A 26,500-nucleotide genomic window follows, 5' to 3' on the forward strand; every position below is an offset into this window, starting at 1 on the left:
GATTTAAGTTATGGAGGGGTACAAGAATAAGATCAATATTATGTTTAGAACTATCGAGAAACAACTCAAATAAAACAATTTCAAATCATCTATTAACTTTTGATAAATCTTATTGTTATTTGCATTTTACATCTATTTTCAGAAATAATGAGGAATTGTTTCACGAAACGACTATGTAAAAGATATAAGTGATAGCATTGTTATTTTGTATGAATAAAATCACTGCTGAATTAGCTGAAAATTTACTTTATCTAGTTAGATTCATTAAGTTAAATTACTTGATTTATTCAATTAATCAAAAAAAGTTTGCGTCACCCAATATATGGTATGTTTCTTCCGGAACGAAAAAAAAGCGAAAAAGAAACAAATAATCAAAAGCATGATGTATGCGTACCGATTTGATTTACAAAAAAATATATTTTCTGCACTGGTAGAGTCCGATAGTAAGCTAAAACTTTTGTTTCGATACTAAAAAATCGGTAACTGAAAGGTTAATTTGTTTAAAAAGTTTTATTTCCGGGATCACAAAATGCAAATAATAAACAGTTAACAATTGCAGATCACTTCCGTCGTTAAGCAGTGTCCTATCTTGTAAACAGTAATAAGCGATGATTGGCATTAAGTCGAAAATGAAATTATAAGCCGTTTTAACTGGCATTGATTCAAATGCTCTCTAACTATATAACAAACTCTCCTTTGTTGATTACCTATCTGATTTGTGTAATTAACCACGTCGATGATGCATTTGAATCTTAAATTATCCGCATAGTTTATTTTTTTCGGAAGCGTCCATGAAGGCTTGTGGTTTGATTTACAAACAATACATTCTAGGTCATAAGTAATTTTTGTAATCACCGCTCAAATATAAGTAAATACCTGGTAAAAATAAAATGTTTCCTCTCGTGCTTCTATCATATTATGTGACAAAGGGTCGGTGTTTCTGGTCAGAAACAGAATTGAACAGACTTGGAAAATAAAATCCGTTTTCTACTCATCCAACATTCATCAATAGGGGAAAAAGTTAAATCGATACAATTCAGTACCAACAAAGGGTCGGGAGGGGGGGGGGGGGGGAGGGGGGTAAGGATAGAAAATATTTGAAAAATGAGGCCAAGGTGTTGGGGTTTTTATGGTAAATCTTTGTTAATGGCTTCAATTCGACTAGGTTGTATTAATCTTTTATTTTGTGTATTTGGAAATCTCTATGTTGTGAATATTTGACACTAGAAAAGAATTGAGTACATTGATTTTATTAGGTTTTATTGTAACACTAAAGGAAAAAAGAGAAAATGTAAAGTGTAAATTATATGAGTTTTCAATGTATTCATATATTAATTTGTAAATATATATTTCATTAGATGTATGTATTTAATTTTGCATATGAATTGAAGTTGTTGACAAATAAAAACTTTTTAATACAAAAAAAAATTATTTCTATGAGGCGCTTTCAGCAAAGAGAAGATTATACCAGTTGTCTCTATAAATTCTGATGGATAATATTTTAGGGAAAAAATGTTGGATGAGAGGAAATAAGATTTTACTTGTACATCTATTTACTTCGCTTTTAAACATACGTATGCACTTGATCAACACCACATTATATCTACTACTCCATTGTAGTGCGCGTTCAAAAATAATTATATTCGTGATCAATGAATCGTTTTCTTTTAAAACCATTTTGCCAGATGTGGTAGTTGAAAGTGCAGTCAATTACTCAGCAAGTATAGATATGAAAAACAAGATGTCGATATTTACGCTTGCATGTTTCTGATATTGTTACAACTTTAGAAAATGCGCCCACGCTCAAGCTTTGGAATAAAAAAGGATCGGATTTCATATTTCTTATATGAATAGAAGTGCAGTCATACTTAACATTATATCGAAAGGCTGTCTCTAGCTCATTTTAAGGAGTATCAGCTGTAAAAAGGTCACAGGTGATTTTGCAAGTAACTCCTACTTACCTGCTTTATTCACAATTTTCTCGCGATGAAATTTCATATCGAACTCAAACAATCGTACTAATATCCGTATTCGACCCACTTTCCGTCTTGTTACACCAAAGATTCTCAAAGTCATTGTGCCATTGGATTTCATTTGACGCGTTTTTCTAAAGAGAATCGCGCCCTCTGGCTACGAAGGATTCATATTTCATGATCATGTTCGATCGAAGGAGGGAGGTGATTCCTTGCAAACACAAATCAGTTGCGTCTCAAATCGATGACGACAATACAGTGGATTATAATAGCGCCCTCGACAAAGCTTGTCGTGCCCCTTTTATTATTTTTTTGTAGTGGAATATATTATTGGAAATCAAAGAAAGGCAACTTTATCGTCGTTATGAACTTTCAGCCTGACAACTTTACCGCTTAACAGTTTGACTACCACGCCTATGCGAGAAAGGTGTGGTTGTTTCGCGTCTTTGACCATCTTTTAAATAAATTATCGTTCCTTTTTTCATTCGTTGCGGATCTTCTTCTTCTTTATCTTCTTCAACAGCATGGAAACTCTAGGATGTAATTAAAACATGCACGCACCCCATTCACATGCACGTCCATGTTACATCCACAAAATAATGTAATAACGCCAACAAATGTAATAACACTTTACCCACAAATGTAATAATTTCACCCACAAATGTAAAAATGCACTTTACCCACAAATGTAATAATTTTTTATCATGTAATAATGACTTTACCCACACATGTAATAAATTTGAAGGGATTTTCGGCGAATTTGTTCTAAACTAAAACCCTATAGTAATGCGTTCATATAGCTCAAAGTCACATTCTTTTCTCCAGACTCGGTAACATTTAAACAATCTTCCAAGCAAAGACCCCACAATTAAATCTTCCTAATGTTGAATAAAATAGAAATATAGCGAAGTCTTTCCTCCAGACCCAGATATTTCAAATAGCAAATAATACAACAAAACAGATAATGATAATAACAATAATAATGATGATAATAAAAAAGATCCCATGATCTTATTAATGTTAAATAACATGGAAATATAGCGTAATCTTTCCTTCAGACCTAGTTATTAAAAAATCATAAAAAAACAAACAACAACAAAAGACCCCACAGTCTTATCAACGTTGAATAGCCTTCTTCTTCTTTTGTCTTGGGGTGTGTTGGCAACCAGTCAAGAAAATGACTATTTTTGCCACTGCTTTAATTTAGAGCCTTCTTTGAGAGGATGAAAAAGCTTCTTTCCCTTCATCTTTTTTCTCCTTTTTCTATTCTACTTTCCTTTTTTTTCTTCTCATTTTTTTCATTTTTTCTCCCTTTGTTTTCTTTTCTGTTAATCTTTCTCTTTATGTCTTTTTCTTTTCTTTTCTTTTTTCTACCTCTTTTTTTCTTTTATCTTTTTTTACTTAATTTTTTTTCTGTTTTCTTTTTGTTTTCTTATGCTTTTTCTTCAAAATCTTAACCTGAGGTTAAGTTTTTGAAAGGTCGTCATAACTTAGAAAATATATACACCTAGTTCATGAAACTTGGACATAAGATGAATCAAGTATTACTAAACATCCTGCCGGAGTTTCAAGTCACATGACTAAGGTCAAAGGTCAATTAGGGTCAATGAACTTTGGCCAAGTTGGGGGTATCTGTTGAATTACCATCATAACTTTGAAAGTTTTTTGGTCTAGTTCATAAAACATGGACACAAGAGTAATCAAGTATCACTGAACATCCTGTGCGACTATCAGATCTAATGATCAAGGTCAAAGGTCATTAAAGGTCATTGATCTTTGGCCATTTTTAGATTGCTGTCATAACTTTCAAAGTTTATAGATATAGTTTATAACATGTGGATATAGGGGTAATCAAGTATCACTGACAAGTCTTAGGTCGCATGATCAAGGTCAAATGTCATTTATTTTCAATGAATATAGTATTGTATCATTATGTGAATGGTGTGTTTTGGGAATAATTATTTTATAGTAGTTTTCACAGTCAGCACTGCTGCTATATAGAATCGCGTTAGACTGCCAGAGGCGCTCCACTTGTTTTGTTCTGTTTTGCTATTCTAAATAAACTGGTCTGGTAAAACTAAGTATACGTAAAGCCCCCGTCACACTTATTCCGAATCAAACATAATCAGCCGGAATTAAATTACTATTGTTCGACCACAAACTGGTCTAGTTTTAGAAGAAAAATAATACATAGAATGCAGTAAGAATGTACTTTGAACACCGTTCGATATTCTTTCCACTTCGAACACACCTCAAAATTTCGAACATTACCTAAACGTTTTAGCGCCCACAAGAACTGGCCCGAATATTCCGAATGCAATTATGAAACAGTCAGAATTTTTAGAATGCCCCTCGAATATCCAAGAACTCAGCACAAATTGTAAACCTGACTCCATTGAGGCTCATTTCGACGTATAGTGAGTCGCCTGATAAATTTACCCTATTAGAACTCCAGTTGGGTGAATTCGGACCCCCTCCCATAATTTTTCTAGATTTTTTAAATCTTTATTCATTCCAGCTGATTCTGCTTGATTCCTACTGATTCCTAATACGTGTGATGGGGGTTTTATAGTTTGGAAAATGCTGGGGTCTTAGTTATAATGTTAATGTTTTGTTTAATTTGTATTTTTAAAAGAACTGGGTGTGGAGTAGACAGTGCTCTAAACCCATGTGTGTGTGTGTGTGTGTACTTGAGTTTTGTCAGACGTGTATAAATCAGATATGATTATTTACGTCTGGGACCGACCTTTAACGTCACCATCCGAAAGACGTGACCAGGGCTCGAAACTCTGCATCAATTTGTAACTTCCCCACAGCTTGGATTACAGGCGCACGCCACAACGCCCAGTTAATTGCATGCATTTTTAAAAGATCAGTCTTAGCTTCAGATTTTTTTTTTCATTTTTTTTTAATAACCGGGTCTAGACGAAAGATTAAGCTTAATACTTAATGTTACTCCACTGGAATAAGAATAAAACAGGGTCTTAAGTTTTTAAGATTGTTTAAATTATTTGTAAATGACTTGGTCTGAAATAAAGACAACACTCTAGACGTGCTCTGGGCGTTGTGGCGTGCGCCTGTAATCCAAGCTGTGGGGAAGTTACAAATTGATGCAGAGGTTCGAGGTTCGAGCCCTGGTCACGTCTTTCGGATGGTGACGTTAAAGGTCGGTCCCAGACGTAAATAATCATATCTGATTGATACACGTCTGACAAAACTCAAATATACACACACACACACTCTTCTACATGGTCTTAGTTTTAGAGAAGTATTGGTTCTTGGATTCATATTTAGGGGGTTGGGTCTTATTGCTTTTTATTCTTGAAATAACCGGGTCTGGAGGAAGGTCTACAATTGATTTTCATGTTATTCCACAGGAATTAGATTACGGGGTATTTGTTTGGAATATTTTTAAAACTGTTTTATTAAAAAAAATATTAATAACCGAGTCTGGAGTAAGAATGCTTTCTTAACCCATGCATTATTACAATGTTTTGTTGTGGTCTTAGTTTGTATAAAAAAAAAGAAAAATACTATGTGTGGGTTAGAGACAATTCTCTAAACCCACATTTTGTCTTTACTGGATCTCAATTTTGCAGATTGGTCTTAGCTTTGAGGTTTTTTATTCATTTTTAAATAACCGATTCTGGAGGAAAGACTACGATTTAATACTTGTGTTATTCTACAAGAATAAGAATATGATAGGGTCTTAGTTTATAATATTTTTCCCGTAATTTTTTAAATGACTAGGTCTGGAAAAAAGACAACGCTCTAAACCTCTAATTTATTACAGGTTCTTAATTTAAAGATTTTGAGTTTTTTTAATCATTATTAGCGTTATTTCCCAAAAAAAAGTAATTAATGAGATTATTGGTTCTTTATATATTTTTTGTATTGTTATTCATCATTTTGAAATAACTGGGTTTGGAGGAAAGACTATATTTTCATGATATTCAACATTACCAAGAGTGTAGGCTCTTTGTTTTTGTTTTTTTCGTTTTTGAGATTTTTTTTTATAAAAAAAAAAACTGGGTCTGGAGAAAAGAGTACGCTTTATTTCCATGTTATTCAACATTATTAAGATTGTGTGGTCTTTTTTATGTTGGAAGATTCGTTAAATGTTATAAATACTAGCAACCCGGTCCGGAGAAAAGTCTTTGCGCCTTTGCCCTAACTGAATGCATTGTTACAGGGTTTTAGTTTGGAAAATATTACTTCAACTTTATTACATTTGTGGGTAAAGTCAGTATTACATTTGTGGGTAAAGTGCATTATTACATTTTGTGGGTGAAATTATTACATTTGTTGGTAAAGTGTTATTACATTTGTGGACGTTATTACATTTTTGGGAGTTATTACATTTGTGGGTGTAGCAGTCCATGACCTTACTTTCACACACGTACCTTCCCACACACACCATCCCTCACCTTCACCCTCACACACCGGCGCACGAACACCTACCCCATAACCTGCATATGCCCACCATTTCACCTTCACACACGCACGCCCACCGGAACCCACGAATGCCACTCTCACCTATACACAAATCCACTCACTCACCTTCACTCTCGCACGCCCACCCCCACCCACACACTTCACATACGCACGCCCACCCCTACCTTACGCAAGCACCTTCACACGTTTTTTTTTTCATGATCTTTTTTGTAATTACATTTCATTTAAAAATAGAATATCGATACATCCATATCAATAAACATATTTAATCATATACAAGAAGGAATTTAACCTATTCTAATAATATTTTACACACACATTCACCCTTACACACGCCAACCTTACCACTCACACATACCCTCGCCCTCACCATCTTTTTCACTCACACACTCTCACTCCCTCCTTCACACGCGCACACAATTATACAGAAGGAAAGGGTGGGAGCGGAAGTTGCTGATACAGCAAAACGAACATACATTTAAATGAAATTGTGATTTACCGGCATCTTTATTGGAATCCAATCATGATGATCAAATTCAAGGGCAAAATAATATAAGGGGTGAGGGTGATCAGGGTTTACGGGCCTTATTTCACCCAATTATGATTATTCTGTTCATTCTTACAGATTTTTGTTTGTATATATTTGTTTATGTTGTAGGCGTACGAATATTAGGAAAACCAACTAAGATGTAATAAAATACTTACACGATTTTGATCTTTGATTAAAAAAAGTTTTACAGTTATTAGTAAGCTCTTACTTGCCAGGATGTACGCTTCGTCGGACTTTCAACGTAGATGGCGTTGTAGCTGATGCAGCACATTCCCAGATTTTCAGCTGATGAATAAAATTGTTTATTTTCCGTAACGGAGAAAAAATAGGGAGGGTAATATATATTATTTTTTCCTTTTTTTTTAAGCTATGATAATTTTATAAAAAATAGATCTTATATTAATTCAATATGCGGATTGGGTTTCTTCCAGCCACAATGGTTTTCTGCTCACATTGTGGACGATTTTTACTACACTATTCACCAATTATATCAGGTTTATTTGTTTAAAAAATGAGGATAAATGTATGAACATTAGTGTCGATCGGTTTACGGGAAATAAACTTTTTTATGAGTAACTAACCGCCCTATCACACGGTGAAAAAAAAAATCGTAATTTGAGTGACTCCAGTGAAAGATAAGGCTAATGACGAATTTTTAGCACGTGTGAAACCAAACTAGAATCACGAACGCTAATCACAATCACAAATTAAAATTCTACTCTGGAGGTGAATTCCAGTCAGGTTTCACTCAAATTACGGTACGAATTTTACATGTGAAAAGCTTGACCTCGAAAATATCTTTTGGGGAGGAGCTTGTAATTTGAATTGTAATCATCAATACAATGGTGATTCAAGATTCACGGGTGAAAAGGCCCTTAAACAATAGAAGGAACGTGTATTTCCTTAAGCATGCTCAAGATCCAACCAGTCGTGCAAATTGCTCCTTACTAGAATTATGTTCACATTTTCATTTATTTTTTTCGTAATTAGTTCTTGTCAGCACTGTTGTCGGGGTCAATATTCGCCAGTGCGACGTTGAGACGGAATTCGAGTGTGAGCCTGGAGTCTGCATACCAAGAAACCTGACATGTAATGGTATATTCGATTGCGAACTTGGTCAGGACGAGGAAGTTGCATTTTGCGGTAAGAATGTTATGTTTATAATGAGTTTCGTGAGGTCAACCCTAACGTTGAATTAAAATATTTGACAGTAAATACGGATTATTAGGATGATCACCAAAATCACCGTATATCTGTCATTTCTGATACATATTTCACTTGATTGTGTCTCAGAGAAAATCATTGAGAAGATATTGCATAATTACCGGTATATATTTTATCATTGAATTTAAAATTCAGTGTAAATATTCAATTTGTATCTTATTTGTGATAGTTAAAGCCAAACTAGAAGTACATTAAATCTAGGTCTAACATTTGATATCGGTAATAAACATTTTAAGTGTGATCAACAAGTATGACGTTTTCTATGCCTGTTCGTAAAACTCATTCAGATTTCGATTTTCTTCTGCCACAGGCCAGTATTTTATCGGATAACTTTTTGATTAATGTTTTTATGACTTCAAAATTTACTTAAATGTGGATTTATCATAACATACTTTATATACACATGTCATAAAAGGGCAAAATAAATCAATTCACTGGAAAACGGTGCGTATGCTCGTAAAACCCGCTACCGGTTGTATTAAAGAACGAATGTAATAGGTTAATAATTTTCAGTTTGATCACATTACCGGAGCAAATCAGTTTACAAACTAAACCAAGCAATCTAAAAAAAATCCTTATCATTGTTGAAATTGCTATGGAATAAAACTATTACTGGACACCCAGTAACGTCGAGGATCCCGCTAAACGCAACCATGACAACCGCACACCTCACAGCTGCAATACGATCAGTGTTTGGAACAAATCTGGAAATGTATGAATATGATTTTCTATATGAGGTTCAAGTTATCAATTTTTGTAAAAATTGCATGAATTTGTTTTGGAGTAAAGTCTAAAGTGCTTTGAAATCGCAACCGATCGTAATATCCGATTATTCTAATGTTGTGACGTTCTCACGATTAAAAACTCGCATCATTTAGCTACATTTTATTCCAAAATCGGATCACAGACCAATCGGAAGGTGGGCGGTGGCCTTGACGCAACCATGCGTTCTGACGTACACTGCTACTGCAGCTATGTTGTCATTGTCTACACCGCATCGATGACATGTACTGCCTGTACCTGACTTCTATGATGGTACCCAACGCATGTTTTCACGGTGGCCTTAAATTCATTTGATCTAACCCAATAAATAACTGGGTTGGCAATCAAATTGGTATTATATGATAAATTTCCGATTCTATACCATGTTGTATTCAATTTATTCGATAATCCATAAACACATAGCGGCATCCAAAGAGAGAACGATGTGACATAAATAGCGGCAAATGTTTTCAGCAACTGGCGATTTTCCTTCAAGCGGAGATCATTTACACCTGCCCCTGTCCGCGTCACACTGGTGTAAAGAAGTGTATAAGAGAGTCCTGTAAGTATGAACAATAAGAGGATACAAATAGATAGCGGCACTCCTATCCGATTTTCGGAAAGGATCAGCTCTACGTAAAGCGGGAAAAAGCCGGTCATCCAGGCCAGTATGCAGGCAACGATACATCGCGGTGTGGTGACGAGATTATTGACTCCAAACGGATCAACTTGCACGGTAACGAAGCGATAGATAGCCACAAGAAGAATATTGAGTGTCGAGACAGCTGTACACGAATTCCATGAAGCGTTGTATAGAGGCTGCATTTGGAATTGAAACAAATACAAAAAATTCCATTTACTTATATTTACCTAATTATTCATAACGCGATTTGTGATGTCAAAATTTATCAAAACAGCTGCATGTGCCAGATCATAATATTTGTGGGTATTTGTTTGTTAAACTCGTAACTTGCTCTTGACGTTTGAACCTTTAGGAAATAATGATTTTGACTTTTGAAAGCTTAGCGGTATGAACTAAAATCCAGATCACACTATTGGTCTGCCCAGTCAGGGGGGGGGGGGCAGGGATATGTCCCTTGCATGGGTTGTGACTCGACAGGGGGGCAGTCTGCCCCCTCTGCCCCCCCCCCCCCCCCGTGTAGGTACGCGAGTGGGTCTGCCTCGTAGTGATTTTTACCTGATTGCTAAGAAAACATAAAAAGCCTGTAAGCAAGCAGCCAGGGGATCGAATTTTCTCAATTCACTTATTGACCTGCGTCTTACCTCAGTTGACGACAGGTATGCGTCATTGAGCAAGAAAACATAGACCTGCACTTAGAGGCATTGCAAGAAACTTATATTCAACTGTAAAGCAGGCGCAAAGCCCAAATCAGTCGTAATTAGGCGGTGCAAGAAATTTGAGTTGCCATTCAACGCAAATTAATTACATTGTATGCAACTTACGTAGAGGGCAGCAACACACATCAGTGTTGCTATTAATGGAGTTTTAGGAGCAGTGAACGAGAACGACGTAGCAGTCCTCTGATCGTTTGAGTCAACGTCGTCGTCTGCCCTTGTTCATTACAATTGCGAATACTTTAGATTTCACTCGACTTGTACGTGTACGTACATCCACGTGAAACAGCGCGATAACCAGCGGGTCATGATCCGCTGCCCGACCCGGAAGATCAGGCGTACCATCGCCTGGCGACCCGGTCGGGTGATGCGAAGGTGCAGCAACTTCCACTATGATTTAGGAGAACCTCAAAATGGATGTGGCGAGGTTCTCGATTCTGATAGTGGACGTGTGTGAGGACCTGATGCATATGGCAGGCCAAAAAATGACGTCATCTCGTACCAGATCACTATGTGGACGTACATTTCTAAAAGTGCTCAATGGAAGGTCCACTCGATACGCGCATACAATGTTTTGAAATCGGCCGTGAATAATGCGTGTGAGGAATTTGATACTGGCCCAAAATCACAAATTTTGAGGATAACCGGAGGATGGACACGGAGTGAAATACGGGTGTAGAGTAAGTTATTAAGCTATTTATCTTTCTCGTTATATTTTTTTTCTCTATTTTTTACAATAAACCATCATTTCATCCCCCATTGTCACTCGGTATATCCGAACTGGTTCACCGTCCCGAAGTTCGGGTAGGTGGAGCGTAGTTTAGCGGTAGTGAAGTGGAGTGGAGCCTGCACGAACTTCGCCCGAGGTAACTGTACATGTGTCCATAGTGTTGAATTGTCTTCGCACTACTTAATTTCAATTATGTGAATCACGTCTTCACATAGTACACTGGGTGAAACCGTGTTCTTTCCAGCAAGTTTAATTTAGAATTTAATTTACATATATATTTTTTGCAAGCTTCATAATAATATCCGAGAAACATATTCTATGTGCTGAAATTTTAGACCTACCCTTGGTTGACTGTCGTACATACCGAGGAGGGAAATAACAGCAGAGGTGAGGTCTATAAGCGCCATGTTGAAAGTGAAGATGTTATGCTGTTTTCTTAATCTAGGTGATGAGAGGATGAAGAGGAGAATGAGCCCGTTGAGAATGACAGATATGGCAGTCAATGGAGTATTCACCATCTCGTAATAGGTATACCCTGATTCAGCAAGCTGATTTTCATTTGGAGTAGGAATGCTTTGCACTTTATCTGTTCCCATATCTGATTCCATTACTGAATCTAAGTAAAATCGAGATGTCAATGTATTCACGATGACGATACGCTTCTATAGCTCTAACCAATATTGATCAATGAGGTTTTTAATATTACTTTTGAAGTAGGCGTTCAAATTGTTTTAAAAAGTCGTTCATAGGACTCGTTTTTTCACAATATCTATTTCTGACTTTGAAAAGCTTCGCAATCCTATAGGTGCCAGTGTTCAGTGCAAAACGTCATTTTACTCAGCGACACGTTTTCTCAGATAAAATGTCACAATGAAATGAAGATCGGGAGAGTATAACCAGTCTCCTAAGTCCGTTTTAATAAACGTAAGTATCCACAATTCACCGGACATGCTTGTCATCATATAGTCTGGAATTACCTGAACCAGGCACACGAATTTATATCATTGCATTTTTCTTATTAAAATGAAATGCGTGATTGCAAAAGGGACTAAAATCCACTTTTGACAAAAATAGATTTTTTTTGTATAAATATTTATATCTTAGACCTGGCTATCAAATGCAACATATCTCTTTTGAAAAAAAAATGGAAAGTTGGAATTTATTGCAAATTTGAGTTTATTCCAAAAGGAGGTAATCCAAACAGTATTATTAAAAAAAGAGCTAAACCCACTACCGGGTCATTTAAAATTGGTTAACTTTACTACTTTACACAAAGTTATGCATACAAATTTGCAGGTACATGTTGTAGAAACAAGTTCACACCATCTGTGCAAATTTGATGAAAATAATAACAATATATAAGTTTACTATTTTTATTAATATTTCTGGGGATTTAGTTCCTTCAATATCGAAAAGTCATCGTCTTAGAAAAGATGAAAAATATTTTTTTTCTTTTTAAATTTTCAGTGGATAAACATTAGATACGATTTAATTTCCAATATCAAACATGTTTAAATTGGCAAAATGGACATTCAACTAAGGTTTTAGTCCAAAAGGAGCTAAATCCAATAAGAATAAAAAATTTAAAAATTCTTTAAAAAATGATATCAAATGCTAGATTAAAAAAAGGGTGATTAAATCATTCTGAGAGGATAACATATATATGTCAAAATAAAACAGATGTGATAAAGGGAAAGTGGTGAATTAAAAAAAAATGATTTACAGAAAAATACTAGAAGAGGATTTAGCTCCTTTTGGAATAAAACTCTTACATATATTTATATATATATATAGATTTGTATTTCGAGTCTCCACTGGCGTCTTAGTCACGTACTTTTAAGCCGTTTTGTTTGATTTTTCTGAAAGGGAGATGTGTTTATTAAACTAAATGTATGGTATATCATTTCTTTCTCATTTCACGAATATGGCGAGTGTATAACGTGTAAAAAAATTGACAGAAAATATATTTTTCTCTTGATAGGTGCAGATTTTATTTCTTTGTTTTATTTAATAGTCATCGAATTAAATTTATTACAAAGAAATCATATGTTAAGGAACCATGCACACATGGCACATATCAAAACCATAAAAAAGACAACAACTTTATAGGCGAAATTACAAAGATTTGTAACGTGTGACAAAATGATAGCCTGCTTCTGTTCACAGTGACCATTTATTTTTTTATGGGGATTTACGTTACAAGGAAGTTTCTATGTTTTCTACCATCCAATTCAGTTGAGCATGCACTAATATCCTTGTTCTACAGAAATACCTGGCTCATTGCATGGACACTCATCGTAAGATTTGTGTTATTTCGGCCACCCGCTATTACTAGCTATTACATTACCTACCAATGTGTAATGCATCTTTACCTAATCAAAATCTGGTCTACCCCGGTCCTTCTCTCTCTGATATTTCTCCTTCCTTTTTTTTGTTCCTTTTATTTTCAGTTTGTTTTCCTCTTTCTTCCTTTCTTGATTTATTTAGTTTTCTTTCTTTCTTCCTTTTTTCCTTCCTTTCTTTCTTCCTTCCTTTCTTTCTTTCTTTCTTTATTTCTTTTTTTAATTTCTTTTTTTTTTCTATCTATTATTTCCCCTTTTTCTTTCCTTTGTCTCCCTTCTTTTTTTCCTCCCTTTCTTTTCTTCATTTTTCCGTCGGCAATGTAGATTTACCGACAATATCCAGAGTAGTGGGGGAGGGGGAGTCGCACCCCCTCCCCACCCCCTCCCTTTAGCAACGGCCCTACATGTGATGATCTGCAAGTACTAAAAACGTATAAATAGGTTACGTGACGTCTTTACAGGTTGAAGACACCCAGCATCAACAAGTTTATTATTGTGGCAATAAAGATTCAAACTAAACTTGACATGGACTTGCCCCGTTTAGCAATTCAGGTGCTATTTACATGTACATGCATTTAAGTGTATCAAACCGTGCGCTAGACATATTATTATTATAAATTTTGGCTCCTGAATATTTTTATATACTGCAAATTAATCTGTAAAAATAGGGGGAAAGCCTGTAATAAAAATTTCAAGTTCCATTTTCAATCACGACAAATAAGTGGGAAAGATTGCGTTACACCATTATTGGTCCAATGTTGGTTTTGAATAAGAGTCTCTTAAGTTCCGTCCTAAAGTCATTTGAGCGCGCCCAGAAAATTACAGGATTGACAATCAAATTAGCGTTTAATGAAAGTACACATATATCTTCTATCAAATCATTCTCGGAGTAGAAAATTGTCAAAGCTAAGCCTGGGATCCAGAAAGCAACCGATGTTATGTATATGGAGACAAAAGTTATCAGCAAACGGCGATTCTCTTTCAAACGGCGCACGTCTCGTGAACTCGTCACTCCGCGGTATATAAGTGCATACGAGATCCCTGTCAGAGCAAAGAAGAATAGGATAAAGCTCGAAACCCACGTACTTCCTTCATCAAAGATGACGAAAATATGAACCAAAAAACCGTTCAACCACGTCAACACACAGGCTAAGATGCATCGAGGTGTAGTGACAAGATTTCTAATTCCGAAAGGGTCAACCTGAACGGTCACATAGCGGTAGAGGGCCAGTAAGAGAATGTTCAGACTCGCTGAAACTATACTCGATCCCCAGGTTGTGAGGAGAATACGGGGTACCTGTAATTGAAAAAAAATATATAATATACATTAATTTATACATATATACATTGGCGGCGGAGCAGAGGATTATCTTTTGTGTTTGGGGGGGACGCAACAATACGCGTCCCCCCAAACACAAAAGATAATCCTCTGCTCCGCCGCCAATGCATATATATATATGTATATATATATATAAACAGTGAAACAAAGAAAACTGAGAGAATAATAGATGCATAGCTTTACACCTAAAATGCGAATTGGAAGTCTGCGAGTGCATGCAATGCGCGCGCAGAAAATATTTGATATTTTACGTGATCTAAAACTGGATGATTTAAATATAGAACTAGAGGCGTATCTGAATAAACATGCGTGCGCGTGTGTCAGATTTTGACCTAGAATCTGGGCATTCTAAATATCTTTTTTATCATGAAAATCAATAAAGCAAGCGCGAAGCACGAGCTATTTGATATTCCGATCTGAAAAAGGGTCAATTTCAAGCACTTTGTAGAAAATTGTGAGGTAGATATGGATCACTGTTAAAAAGAGCTGGTGTGTTTCATTATTATTACTTCGAGTTTTGACATAGGACCGGGACATTCTAAGAACATTATGTCATCATATGAAATGATGACTTACTTCTTATTTCTCTTCCTAAGCGCGAGATGAAACTTGTCGATATTCCATTCTGAAAAAAGGACAATTTGATTAATTGAATTAATATCTTATTTATTAATCTAATAAGCCTAATGAGAGCTCGAAATCTGTTATATAATACCATGGCCTGAAAACTGGCCATTTAAAGCACTTTTGAAATTATGAATAAGATGCATGAGTTAATACATTTTCAACAATCAATGCGAGCGCAAATCGCGAGCCTTAATTTGTGATGAACTGTCATGAAATGTGGATTTTAAGTAGTGTTTTTTTTATAGAAATAATATTAATTTAACTCATCAATCAAAATGCGAGCGTCCAACGCTAGCTGATATGTTATGTTATATATAAGTAGAATTGTATGAGCAATTACATTCATTTATTTAGTTATTTCCTCTTTAAGGATATTCATAGCATAGAATGATTAAGAATATTCCAGAATATCTCAGTAAAGCTTTGTTAGGCATGCCTACACCTATCTAAAGACTGAGGAATTTTGTTATTTCTGAATAGAGGTTGGTTCACAATAGACTCGTAGTGGCAGTGAAAAGAACAATAGGATTAGCTATGTTGTTTACATTGTTAATTTCACTGAGGCCATTCAAGAGTCTTCTAAAATTAGACTGCTCTAGAAATTGGTAAATGTTCTTTTTGTAGACAATACTAGAAACTTCCAGAATAGTGAATAATTTGTATAAAAGCTGGCAGTTTCTTCAAGGACATCATCACATCAGATCAGAACTCAGAATTTCACACCAGACTTTATGTCAGAGTATAGTTTATTCCCAACTGGGATACAACATCTATCTTCTGTCGAATTATTTGCACGCCATCAATGAACTGTTTGCAATTACTTTGAGAGAGGAATTCTCAGTTCTCATCGAGATCATCAACCTGTTTTAATGAACGCTTTTCAACCGATGGATTGCTGAAATTGACTGTTAATCATCATCAACATCGTCTTCACAGACATTTCAACTCGTTACAGTGACTCTTGTTATTCATCGTGCTTCAACATCGATTTCATCATCGCCATCATTGTGAACTTTAATTTAAGGAATCTTCGCCAACCAATTTTGATTTATTTTGATTTATATCATAACCTTGGATTGCACATCTAACTCTTCAAGACATGTAAGATGTTTTATTTATGTTTGTTTAGTAATCTATATCTTTCCTGTAATAAAAGAAAAGGAAATGAAATTTAAAACTAAATTATTTTTTGTTGCAATATCGTAACAGTTAATATTCACACCATGAAACATAATTTTTTTACAAAGCACTTTTTTAAAATCAATTTGTAAATCAAAAAAAATAATGAAAGTTCGATTTCCGAGGTGAAATATGTTTTGTATATTGACTTCAAAGTCTGATATTTTAAGCTCCATATTGAACAGAATATGTGAATCACCTAAAAGGCAATGCGAGCGCGAAGCGCGAGCGAAATTTTCATATAGTGACATGAAAGTTTTTTTTAATTATTTTACAAGTTTTCCCCTCATCTTATTTTATTCACTCATCTTCCTCTTATGTTTCCCCTTCCTTTTTTCTCCTCTTTTCCCTTCTTTTTCATTTTTTTCTTCCCCCTTTTTTCCCTTTTTTGGTCCGCCAATAGAGGGGGGGGGGGGGGGCGAGGGGCCTGGGCCCCCTGGATCCGCCTATGTTTATGGTGAAACTTTGTTCTTTTTTTGAAACTTTGCACCTTTCAGAGAGGTGCAAAGCTGCACATTTAAAGGTGCGAAGTTGAACATATTTTTATAAGTGTGTACATGTATCGATATTTCCATTTGGCTATTACAAAGTGTTTAAAGACTTCTCGTTTTCAGTTCTAATAATTATGAGGTCTACGCATCGTATATTTTATTATCAAATAGTATTAACCCTTTTCAAATAACATAGAAGAAAAAAAATCAGATAACTATTGATATCCGCATCATCTGATTGTTTAAATGGAATCTCTATGTCCGTGATAATTACAAAATGTATTTGAAGTATCAATAAGAATAAACCTACATCCAAATTAGAAGATATGGGATTCCACCGATAAAAACAATCATAATGTTACCTTTTCCTAATATTTAAACAAGTTCACTGTATGTTGAATTGTCTAATAACACTACTAACCTTAAACTATAGGATTACATTATGTTACACGCCGTACACACTTACCTTTCTTGTCATGAAAACAGCCAGTGATATCAGCATTACGAAGGCGGAAAATATATCAATAACTGCCATATTAAATGTAAATATGTTATGCTGTTTCCTTAGTCTCGGTGAGCAGACAACTAAAATGATGATAGAACTGTTTAAAAACACTGATGTGGCAGCCAAAAGTATATTACATATCTCAATCATGTCAATAATGAGATCTTGTGGTTCCCTTGTAGTCACCGTAGGTTGAGTGAAATTACCCACTTCGTTAGTTGTGGAAGGAATCATCCTCTATAAAGCGTTTGGATACCTGACAAATAAGCAGTTCGGATTGGATTTAGAATCAAATAATCCCCTATCACGTATAGTCAGTGCTCATACCCCCCCCCCTTAACGGTTTCTATATCGCATGCGAAGACAGGCTTGTTGGTAGGCCTATGTATTTTATGAGTTTTATTTGATAATAATGAGATCCTTACACACTTTCAAACACTTTAAATCAATATCAGGTCTCGCCCGATCGCCTAAAATGAGTTACTTCGTGAGTCACTGCTATCTGACTTAGAATTACTGCCACTGTGTTAAACATTCAACATTAATTAATTAACCTAGAAATGACATGCACTGATATGATTAATAACCTGGCTCATTCATACCCTGTCGATCATGATGCCTAGTGCTTTTAATATTGTAGCTTTCAATAACTTCTTATATCCATTAGGCTAATATATCGATGCATCAGTCATCTGTTTAGTATCCACTTTACTTGATAATGTTGATTACTTCGAGAAAATAATTATACCAAGCGTGCCACTCAGTGGGCAATGCAAGGTACCAACAATTAGGGGGAAGTGGGGTAATGACAAACACCTTTCTGATCAGAGCGATAGCAAGAATCAAAGTGAGCCTTATTCCAAAACTAGTACATAATTTGATAAAAACACACCATATATTGACTGTAACAACGTCTTTATTCAACATCAAGCATTCCTTTATAATTTATAGTACAAAACGCAGATTTTCGGGATTACCCCGCACTTCCGGGCCACAGGGTAATCGCGAACGCTATTCGTGGAAACATAAACAAGTAAAGATATGTAATTTGGATTCTTTTCGATTATTCTTTAATCGGAAGAGACAAGTCAACAGATCACTGAATGGGAAGTCAGACAACATTCTGTGTTACGGCTATTATGCCGTGACAGCAGAACCTCACCTCTCCTATAGATATTAAGGTGTTCGGGATTACCCCGCGTTCGTGATTACCCCACTCTCCCTATGTTTATCATTATCACTGATTTGCAGGTTAAAAGAACGCAGAATGCACCTCCACTATTAGTCTAACATGTCTAATTTTATATAGGTACATTTTTTAAAAGGATGATTTTATTGTATTCTCTCAAATCAAAATACACATTCGCAGTTCATAAACCAGTTGTAGAAATGATTTGAAACAAGATTATGAATTATACAATAAATCCATATCCCATATAATTATACAACATATACATCAAACTTCTAAGATACCGCACCTTCCCCATGGAAGGGACACCAATTCCCCGTATTATATTCATGTTTTTTTTCTGGGAAAAAAAATATGTGTTTTTGTTTGATGGTTTTTGTTTAGTTTTGTGGTTTTGTCTCTCGCTCTATATATACCTTTGCCTCTCTCTCTCTCCCTATATATTACTTTAATTTAGATTTTTCCCATTTCCTTAAACGTAGAGACATCTTGCCTCTAACGCCATCCTTTTTTCTTCCCACTCTTCTTTTTTAAATTTCCTTTTAATTTCACCCATGGTTACGAGTGCACCATTTTCCCCTCCCTTTGAAGAAATTTTTACAAAGATTACAAAATGATTGACTAAACGTTCCTTTTCTTCATCCATTGATTCTACACCTACAAGGATTTTCTCCCAGTTTGAATTACCAATAGATGGCGATTAGATATGTTTCCTCCTCTTTTTTTTTTACAATAACAACGATTATTTTTCGAGATTTTAAAACGGGACAAGTGGTGATTTTGTATAAGCAATGCCGTGCAACATTTTAAATTGAAACTCTCGTAATCTGCTGTTAAGAGTACATTGTCTTGGTCTCATAAAAATGTGTTCAATTTTTTCATAAGAAAAACTATATTTGTTTTTTAACCTTTCGAAAACATCAGGTATTGCAAAGTTACATTTCATAAAACTTTCACAAACATTTTTAGATACTAACTCATCTATTTTTAAAATAGATCGACTTAAAGACAAAGCTGTTTGGCCGTATACATAAAACAATGTAAAAGTAGTGATTGCTTGCAAGATTTCACTTCAATCAAAACATGCACAACATAAACAATATTGTGTATTTTGTTATGTTTGAAATAAATTAATGAAGTGATGCATTTCCTTCCATTTTAAAGATAGATTATATGAACTTTAGCATTGGCCGAATCTGGGGTGTTAGTGAGGTACAGGTAAAAAACAACAACAACATGGAAACATAAGTTATGCACACCTAAGACGTCCATGATGATGAAATTGAAAAAAAAAAACCCACATGTATATTCCTGCCATGTTTATTGTAGACATTCAAATCAGTTATTAAAATCATCCGATAATACTGACACTACTTTAACTAAACTCAAAGCTGGAAAACAAAAGTGTTGTAACGAAAATAATATTGTAGTTCTGTAAATTAATCGTACGCCATTATTGCCATGATTATTTCCAACCCTCTTGAAATTCTAGATACTGGTATCAGTTGTTACGATACCAGTATTGATATCTAAGCACTTCATACACCTCCCGCAACATGGATACCATGCCTGTTGATTGACCTGCCTGGCCTGTATAATAAAACTGTATCATACGTTCACTACCAAAGTCTCCACCAGTGTCCTTTGTATTGGATCATCAGTGTCCGGTAATAAACCGTTTGTGATTGATCGCATTAGGAATGGCAAATCTAATTTGTTCCTGGACAGTGTTTAGCCTAAAAAACATCTAATATTTACCTTAATTAACCAAAGCTCTTTTCTCACTGAATACAAATTTTGTGTTGCAAAAGCTAAGATTGCGTTGTCCTCAAAACACTGCTTTTATCAAATTAACAAAATTATGTAAATGAATACTTACTCCAACAAAAAATATTCATCTCAATTTATTTTTTTTATTTACAGTTCTAAGGCCTACTTTTCAGGTAAAAGAGAAATTAATTGATTCTTTCGCACCTAATTAGTCCTCAAGCCTATACAACTTCCATGATACTGAATGGCGCCACGCGACTTCCCCAGATACATTGCCTCACTGCAGTCTTGAATACATTTGATCTTAACGTGTAAATTACAGTATTCACAGTCATATTGGAGTTATACAAAGCTACTAAGATATCCATTGTAGTCATAGCATGCTTTCCGACTAGCCCAGCAAACATATCGGTAGGGAGAAAGAGACGGATGTAAGGTAAATACCTGCGAATGTTTTCAACACACGACGATTCTCTCTCAACCTCTCTCCGCGTACTCCCACTCCGCCCTCCATCGATACTTGCCGCGTCAAACCGCGGTAAATTAGCCGATGGTGCCATGAGCCTAATTACATCAGGAGGGCTAAAGATATTCGTTCGACCCAACCCATTCGAATTTTTTTAATTTGATATTGCTGATTGACAAAAGTGTATGAATATGATTCAAAATCTAACACTGATTCTAGAAATGGTAACTACTGAACTTCCTTTGCCCAAATTGGGAAGATATATCAATGATTTGGAACTATTTTTTGACTGGCGGAAGAATTGGGGCTTTTTTACTGTTTCAGTTGATGAATTTGATCCCATCATAGTTATCTTCATAAATGGCGATTTATTTTTAAAATGAGCTGGCTACGATACCCTTCTCTGGTCAGATATGGAATGTCAGATATATATCCTATCTAAAGGTAGTAAACATTCGACCCTCTAATTTCACATTTATTTTTTATGAATTTTTCTTAAGTGCCATTTTAACACACAAGTCTATGGGGAATGTTTTACGCGCGTGAGACCTATAGGTAATACAGGCGAGTTCCCTATAGTGGATGGAATACCTGCCCAAACTCCTCAGTAGCAAACAATTTCTAACTGATATCATCATGTTTAGTCATCAAGTGGTGCAAAAAATGGATTTAATGGCTTAGCAAGGCTATATATCAGGTAAAGTTAGTAGGTATGTGTATGTAAGCCTAGGAATGCATATAGACTGGCCAATGTGAGTCTAGGCCTCTTTATGTTTTGATTCATCATTGGTTTGTGCTAGTGTATGATCACCTACTTAATGTTAGAAAGACCTTTACAAATTGCTCATGTTAAAATTGTTCTTTGGAATGGGGTAGAGAGGAAATAGAACTTTGTGAACTTTACTGAAGAGAACTAGAGTGGTACCTTCAAGAAGGTATTTAGAAAAAGGCACATAGTAAGGTAAGGTATATAATAGTGCTCAACTAAGGAGGGAGGGGGGGTGGCTGTGTGCTCCAATCTTATTCTAGCCCCCCCCCCTCTTTATAAGCCATGCCATCTATAAAATTATCTTTCTTTCTTTCTTTCTCTCTCTCTCTTTCTCTCTCTCTTTCTATCTATTTATGTATCTCTTCCTTCTTACATCTGATAGGCAATAGCCCTAGGAAGATTTTGATACAATAGGTCAAGTTTAAATGTACTAAAGTAATATGTTCTCATTCTTTTATTGTTTCCTCATTCAATCTCATGTATATCTGGTAATTATGTTTGGGGGCAGTTCTGGTATCCTGATATCTACACAAAATTTACATACACCTTTATATTACAAGGAGGGGCCTATATATATTGTCATTGCATTCACTCATTGGGCTATATGCAGGTAGGATATGTAGACATCCATATAGTGAATATAACATGTATGAGTAACACATTAAAATGGGTCATTGCATAGAAAATAGGCATTTTCAATGCATTTCTTTGTGCTAGTGTGAGTGTACAGATATAAAAGAATAGCAAAGTAGCTATTAAAAAAAATAAAATTCATAGGTCATATAATAAAGGTGCCATGAGCCTAATTACATCAGGAGGGCTAAAGATATTTGTTCGACCCAACCCATTCGAATTTTTTAAATTTGATATTGCTGATTGACAAAAGTGTATGAATATGATTCAAAATCTAACACTGATTCTAGAAATGGTAACTACTGAACTTCCTTTGCCCAAATTGGGAAGATATATCAATGATTTGGAACTATTTTTTGACTGGCGGAAGAATTGGGGCTATTTTACTGTTTCAGTTGATGAATGTGATCCCATCATAGTTATCTTCATAAATGGCGATTTATTTTTAAAATGAGCTGGCTACGATACCCTTCTCTGGTCAGATATGGAATGTCAGATATATATCCTATCCAAAGGTAGTAAACATTCGACCCTCTAATTTCACATTTATGCCATTTTAACACACAAGTCTATGGGGAATGTTTTACGCGCGTGAGACCCGATAGCAGATTCCCGTGGACACAAAAACTACAATGTTCGCAATACCTATATGTATTCCTATGCCATTCGCTACAAACTCCATGGCAGGAAAAGAGCCGACTACCCATGCCATAAAACAAGCGAAGATATATCGAGGTGTTGTTACGATATTCTTGACTCCAAACGGATCGACCTGAACCGTCACAAAGCGGTAGATGGCCACAAGTAGAATATTGAGACCGGATATAACTGTGCAACAGCTCCAAATCGTGAAGTACATGTTTCTTACCTGCAATGAAAAACAACAATATAAGTTTAATTCATAGAATTATCAAACGTTTGCAGATTCATTTTCTCTATGAAAGATGTGTTCTCTTAAACTGCTCTTTAATAAATTAAATTATTTTCATGCCGTTGAATTCAGTTGATTTACTTTTGTTTCTATATGCTTTCTCTGTAAACACTCAATTTTAATCGAGTAAATGTTATTATATTTTTTCATTCATTCTTGCTCGTAAGATTTGTTTTAAGAGCCTTCACGACTCTCCGTCAAAGGCCCTGGTCAAATGCCCATGCTGTGTCCTGTCAAATGTAAATGGTCCTGGATATAGTAGGGTTTAAAAAGTCAGACAACGCCTCATGAATGTTCATGAAAACGAAACGTTAGGTTATATCATAGAGCTATAATAGCTCTATGGTTATATGTATCTGATGTGATGTTTATATGTGATGCCATATCGCAGAATGAGTACCAATCACATCACAAAACTCGTCGAACTCGATTCAATAGTCTTAGGCGAATGTCTAATACCGCGGACTAGACTAAGATGGATTGTGAACGAAATGCCATTTTGGCTCTCTTTCCGCACCAGAGGCGATTTATCTTCTTTTTTTTTAATGTATGTGCGTGTGTATGATTTCGCATTAAATTCTTAGGAAGGTCCGCGGATTGCCCACAATTGCCCACTTGACTGGGAATCAGTCAAGAAAGTTGCAGTACCTAATGATCATATCGAACGGGGAAACGGATCAAGGCGATCAGGAGGGTTACCGATAACATTATCCGATAACAATATCCAGATATCCATATATTAAAATACATTCTTTTTCTTTTCTATTTCTATTTTATTCCTTGTTTTTTAACAAGGTATAGCTCATATTTTTGACAGAATAGATTTAATTTGATATCAAAGTGGAATTAATGTAATTATCGTCATTATTATGGCGAATCCGCTTGTGAATTTCAATTCGATACCATCATTCGAGTGACTCACAGTGTTCGAATATTCGTAGAATATGAGAAGAATTGCTATCGGAGCTGTAACAAAGTCTATAAGAGCCATGTTTAAGGTAAATATATTATGTTGTCTTTTAATCTTGGTGAAGCCACAACAATCAGGAGGATGAAGCCGTTCAGAGGTATTGAAACAGCAATTTCAATAAAACGCAGGATATCCATTTCGAAGTAAAGATGGGACTCTTTTTGCGAAGAGGATTTGCCTCGTGTGTCGTTAGAAAACAAGGAAGGCGCGACAGACATATCTTTTAGTACTTTACACTTATTGAACTTGAATTCAGAAGCTCATTTGGCAAGTTTGGTAGATGTTTAAAGGAAAGTCAGTGTTCCATGAAGATAGAGTATCCTGTTCACTAATATAGAGCGAACGCATTAAGATGTTGCACGTTGCATTTTGATTATCATTATTGAAACCTCTACAACAGGAAATGGAAAATGCGACTTGTCACTCAGAATTTTTTTTTTATTATATATATATATATATATATACTGGTAATAACTGAAATGTCCAAGAGACAAGCTGAATGCTCATTTCATAAATTAACATTTATTTTGTGTCAATCATTTCATTGAGGAAAGTATTTAAGCCAAAATATACTTCTCCGTGCAAGTGGCAGTAACTGCTGATATTAGTTTGTTATTAAGGTATTGTGTGTCTTTTTTTGTGGGCATTATTTACTTATCAAATGGGGACAGATCTGTCTGACATTCATATTTACAGAATAAATGGCGTTATCCTTTTCATTTTTGATGTATGTATTGACACCCTACTGCATTTAATAATAATCTGTTCTGTGCATTGCTTTTCATGACTCTGCTGTCGTCGTGAATGTAGTACTTGTATTAAACACTATCTTATGGTAAACATATTTATGTGTCACTTATTTTTTTGGAATAATCTAACGTTAACGCAATATTTGTTAGTCTACCGATACCTTTTTTATATTTCAAAAGTATGTTATCAGGAACTGTCTCATGGTAAAATTTCATCACTAAAATTCACTTATTTTCGAAAAATACCGATTTCTGTATTTCACCTCTTTTTTAATATTTTTTTTACTAATTGGCGAAATATTCATTGTCCAAATAGACACTTCGATTGGGCGAATTAGATCGCGTCACCCTACCACATTGACCCTACTGCTGAAAAGCTTTTCACGTTTCGTCTACATGATGGATGACCATTTAACTATTTAATCACTTGTTGCTAGTTGCAGGACATTAAACGGGCAAATAAAACTAGGTAGTTTGTACATTATATCGATAACACATCATTTTTGTTAATAAATTGGTCAATAGTTACCTTAATACCGACTTACCACTAAATTGTTAATATTCAGCATTATATTTCGCGCGATATCAACAATCTCGAGAGGACTATGACGTCAGAGACGATAAGCACGTGGGTGGTTGACGGTGAAGAGTGTTGAACGGGGAATCAGCAACAAGACACATAAGCACGGTGACGTCTCGTCATTGACGCGTAAAGGCGAATCCGCACAAGTCTGGTCTGATCAGAAGGACATATTAATAATAATAGTGATACCTTATTGAGCGCGCACACCGTCCAGAGACGCTCATGGCGCTAGCGCAGCAACAGTTCCTTTAGATACAAATATTTTATACACGTACATTACAGACAGCTACTTAGATATAAATAGAAATCTTAAATCACTACAAGTACCATCCTGCATCACCATCTCTGAAATTCCCAGCTACATCCTGGTGGGGCCTGGTGCCCTTGTGCTTGCTGCCCCGTTCATCGACAATTTAAGGGGCAAGCCCGGTCAGCTCAGTACTCACAGGAGCTCTAGCAAATAAGGGCACCAGCCCCCATAGGAAGCCAGTCAGGCCAGCGTGTGATGACAGAGAGTGTACCTTAAATGCATACAAAACAAATATTATTTCTTAAAAATGTACATATTTATACAGTGTATATAGAGTTAGTTGTGAAGGTATTAAAGGTTGAACAAATAGGTCTAAAGGTGTACTTTAAATGTGTCATGTACTTTAATGGAGCGAAGTGACTGAGGAAGTTGATTCCACAACTTGGCCGCAGCATGTGAGAAGGACATATCCACCCAAGAACGTCGGGTAAAAGGAATCAGAAGCAAATTGTCACTTCCAGATCTTAAAGTACGAGTTGGATTGTAGGGATGTAGCGTATCTTTAATATATTGTGGCGACATCCCATGAATGGCTAGATGGACAAGTAACATGAGCTTAAAATGAACTCTTTTGTTGACAGGCAACCAGTGAAGAGA

The 26,500-nt window shown here is 35.5% G+C and overlaps 2 protein-coding genes across 2 annotated transcripts in view; both read right to left on the minus strand.

Annotated features, from left to right (window-relative positions):
• Positions 1–26,500, minus strand: part of LOC135153222 (uncharacterized) — a 1,173,865-nt gene that overhangs the window by 555,085 nt on the left and 592,280 nt on the right. The gene's annotated exons all lie outside the window — the stretch shown is intronic.
• On the minus strand, positions 14,129–17,767 carry LOC135153451 (histamine H2 receptor-like). The gene is made up of 2 exons (XM_064096054.1): positions 17,495–17,767; positions 14,129–14,689 (listed from the first exon to the last, which is right to left on the minus strand). Exons 1-2 carry the CDS (start codon positions 17,765–17,767, stop codon positions 14,129–14,131), a joined length of 834 nt encoding a protein of 277 aa, XP_063952124.1.

Source organism: Lytechinus pictus, chromosome 1 (assembly GCF_037042905.1).
Source record: "Lytechinus pictus isolate F3 Inbred chromosome 1, Lp3.0, whole genome shotgun sequence".
Lineage (NCBI taxonomy): Eukaryota > Metazoa > Echinodermata > Echinoidea > Temnopleuroida > Toxopneustidae > Lytechinus > Lytechinus pictus.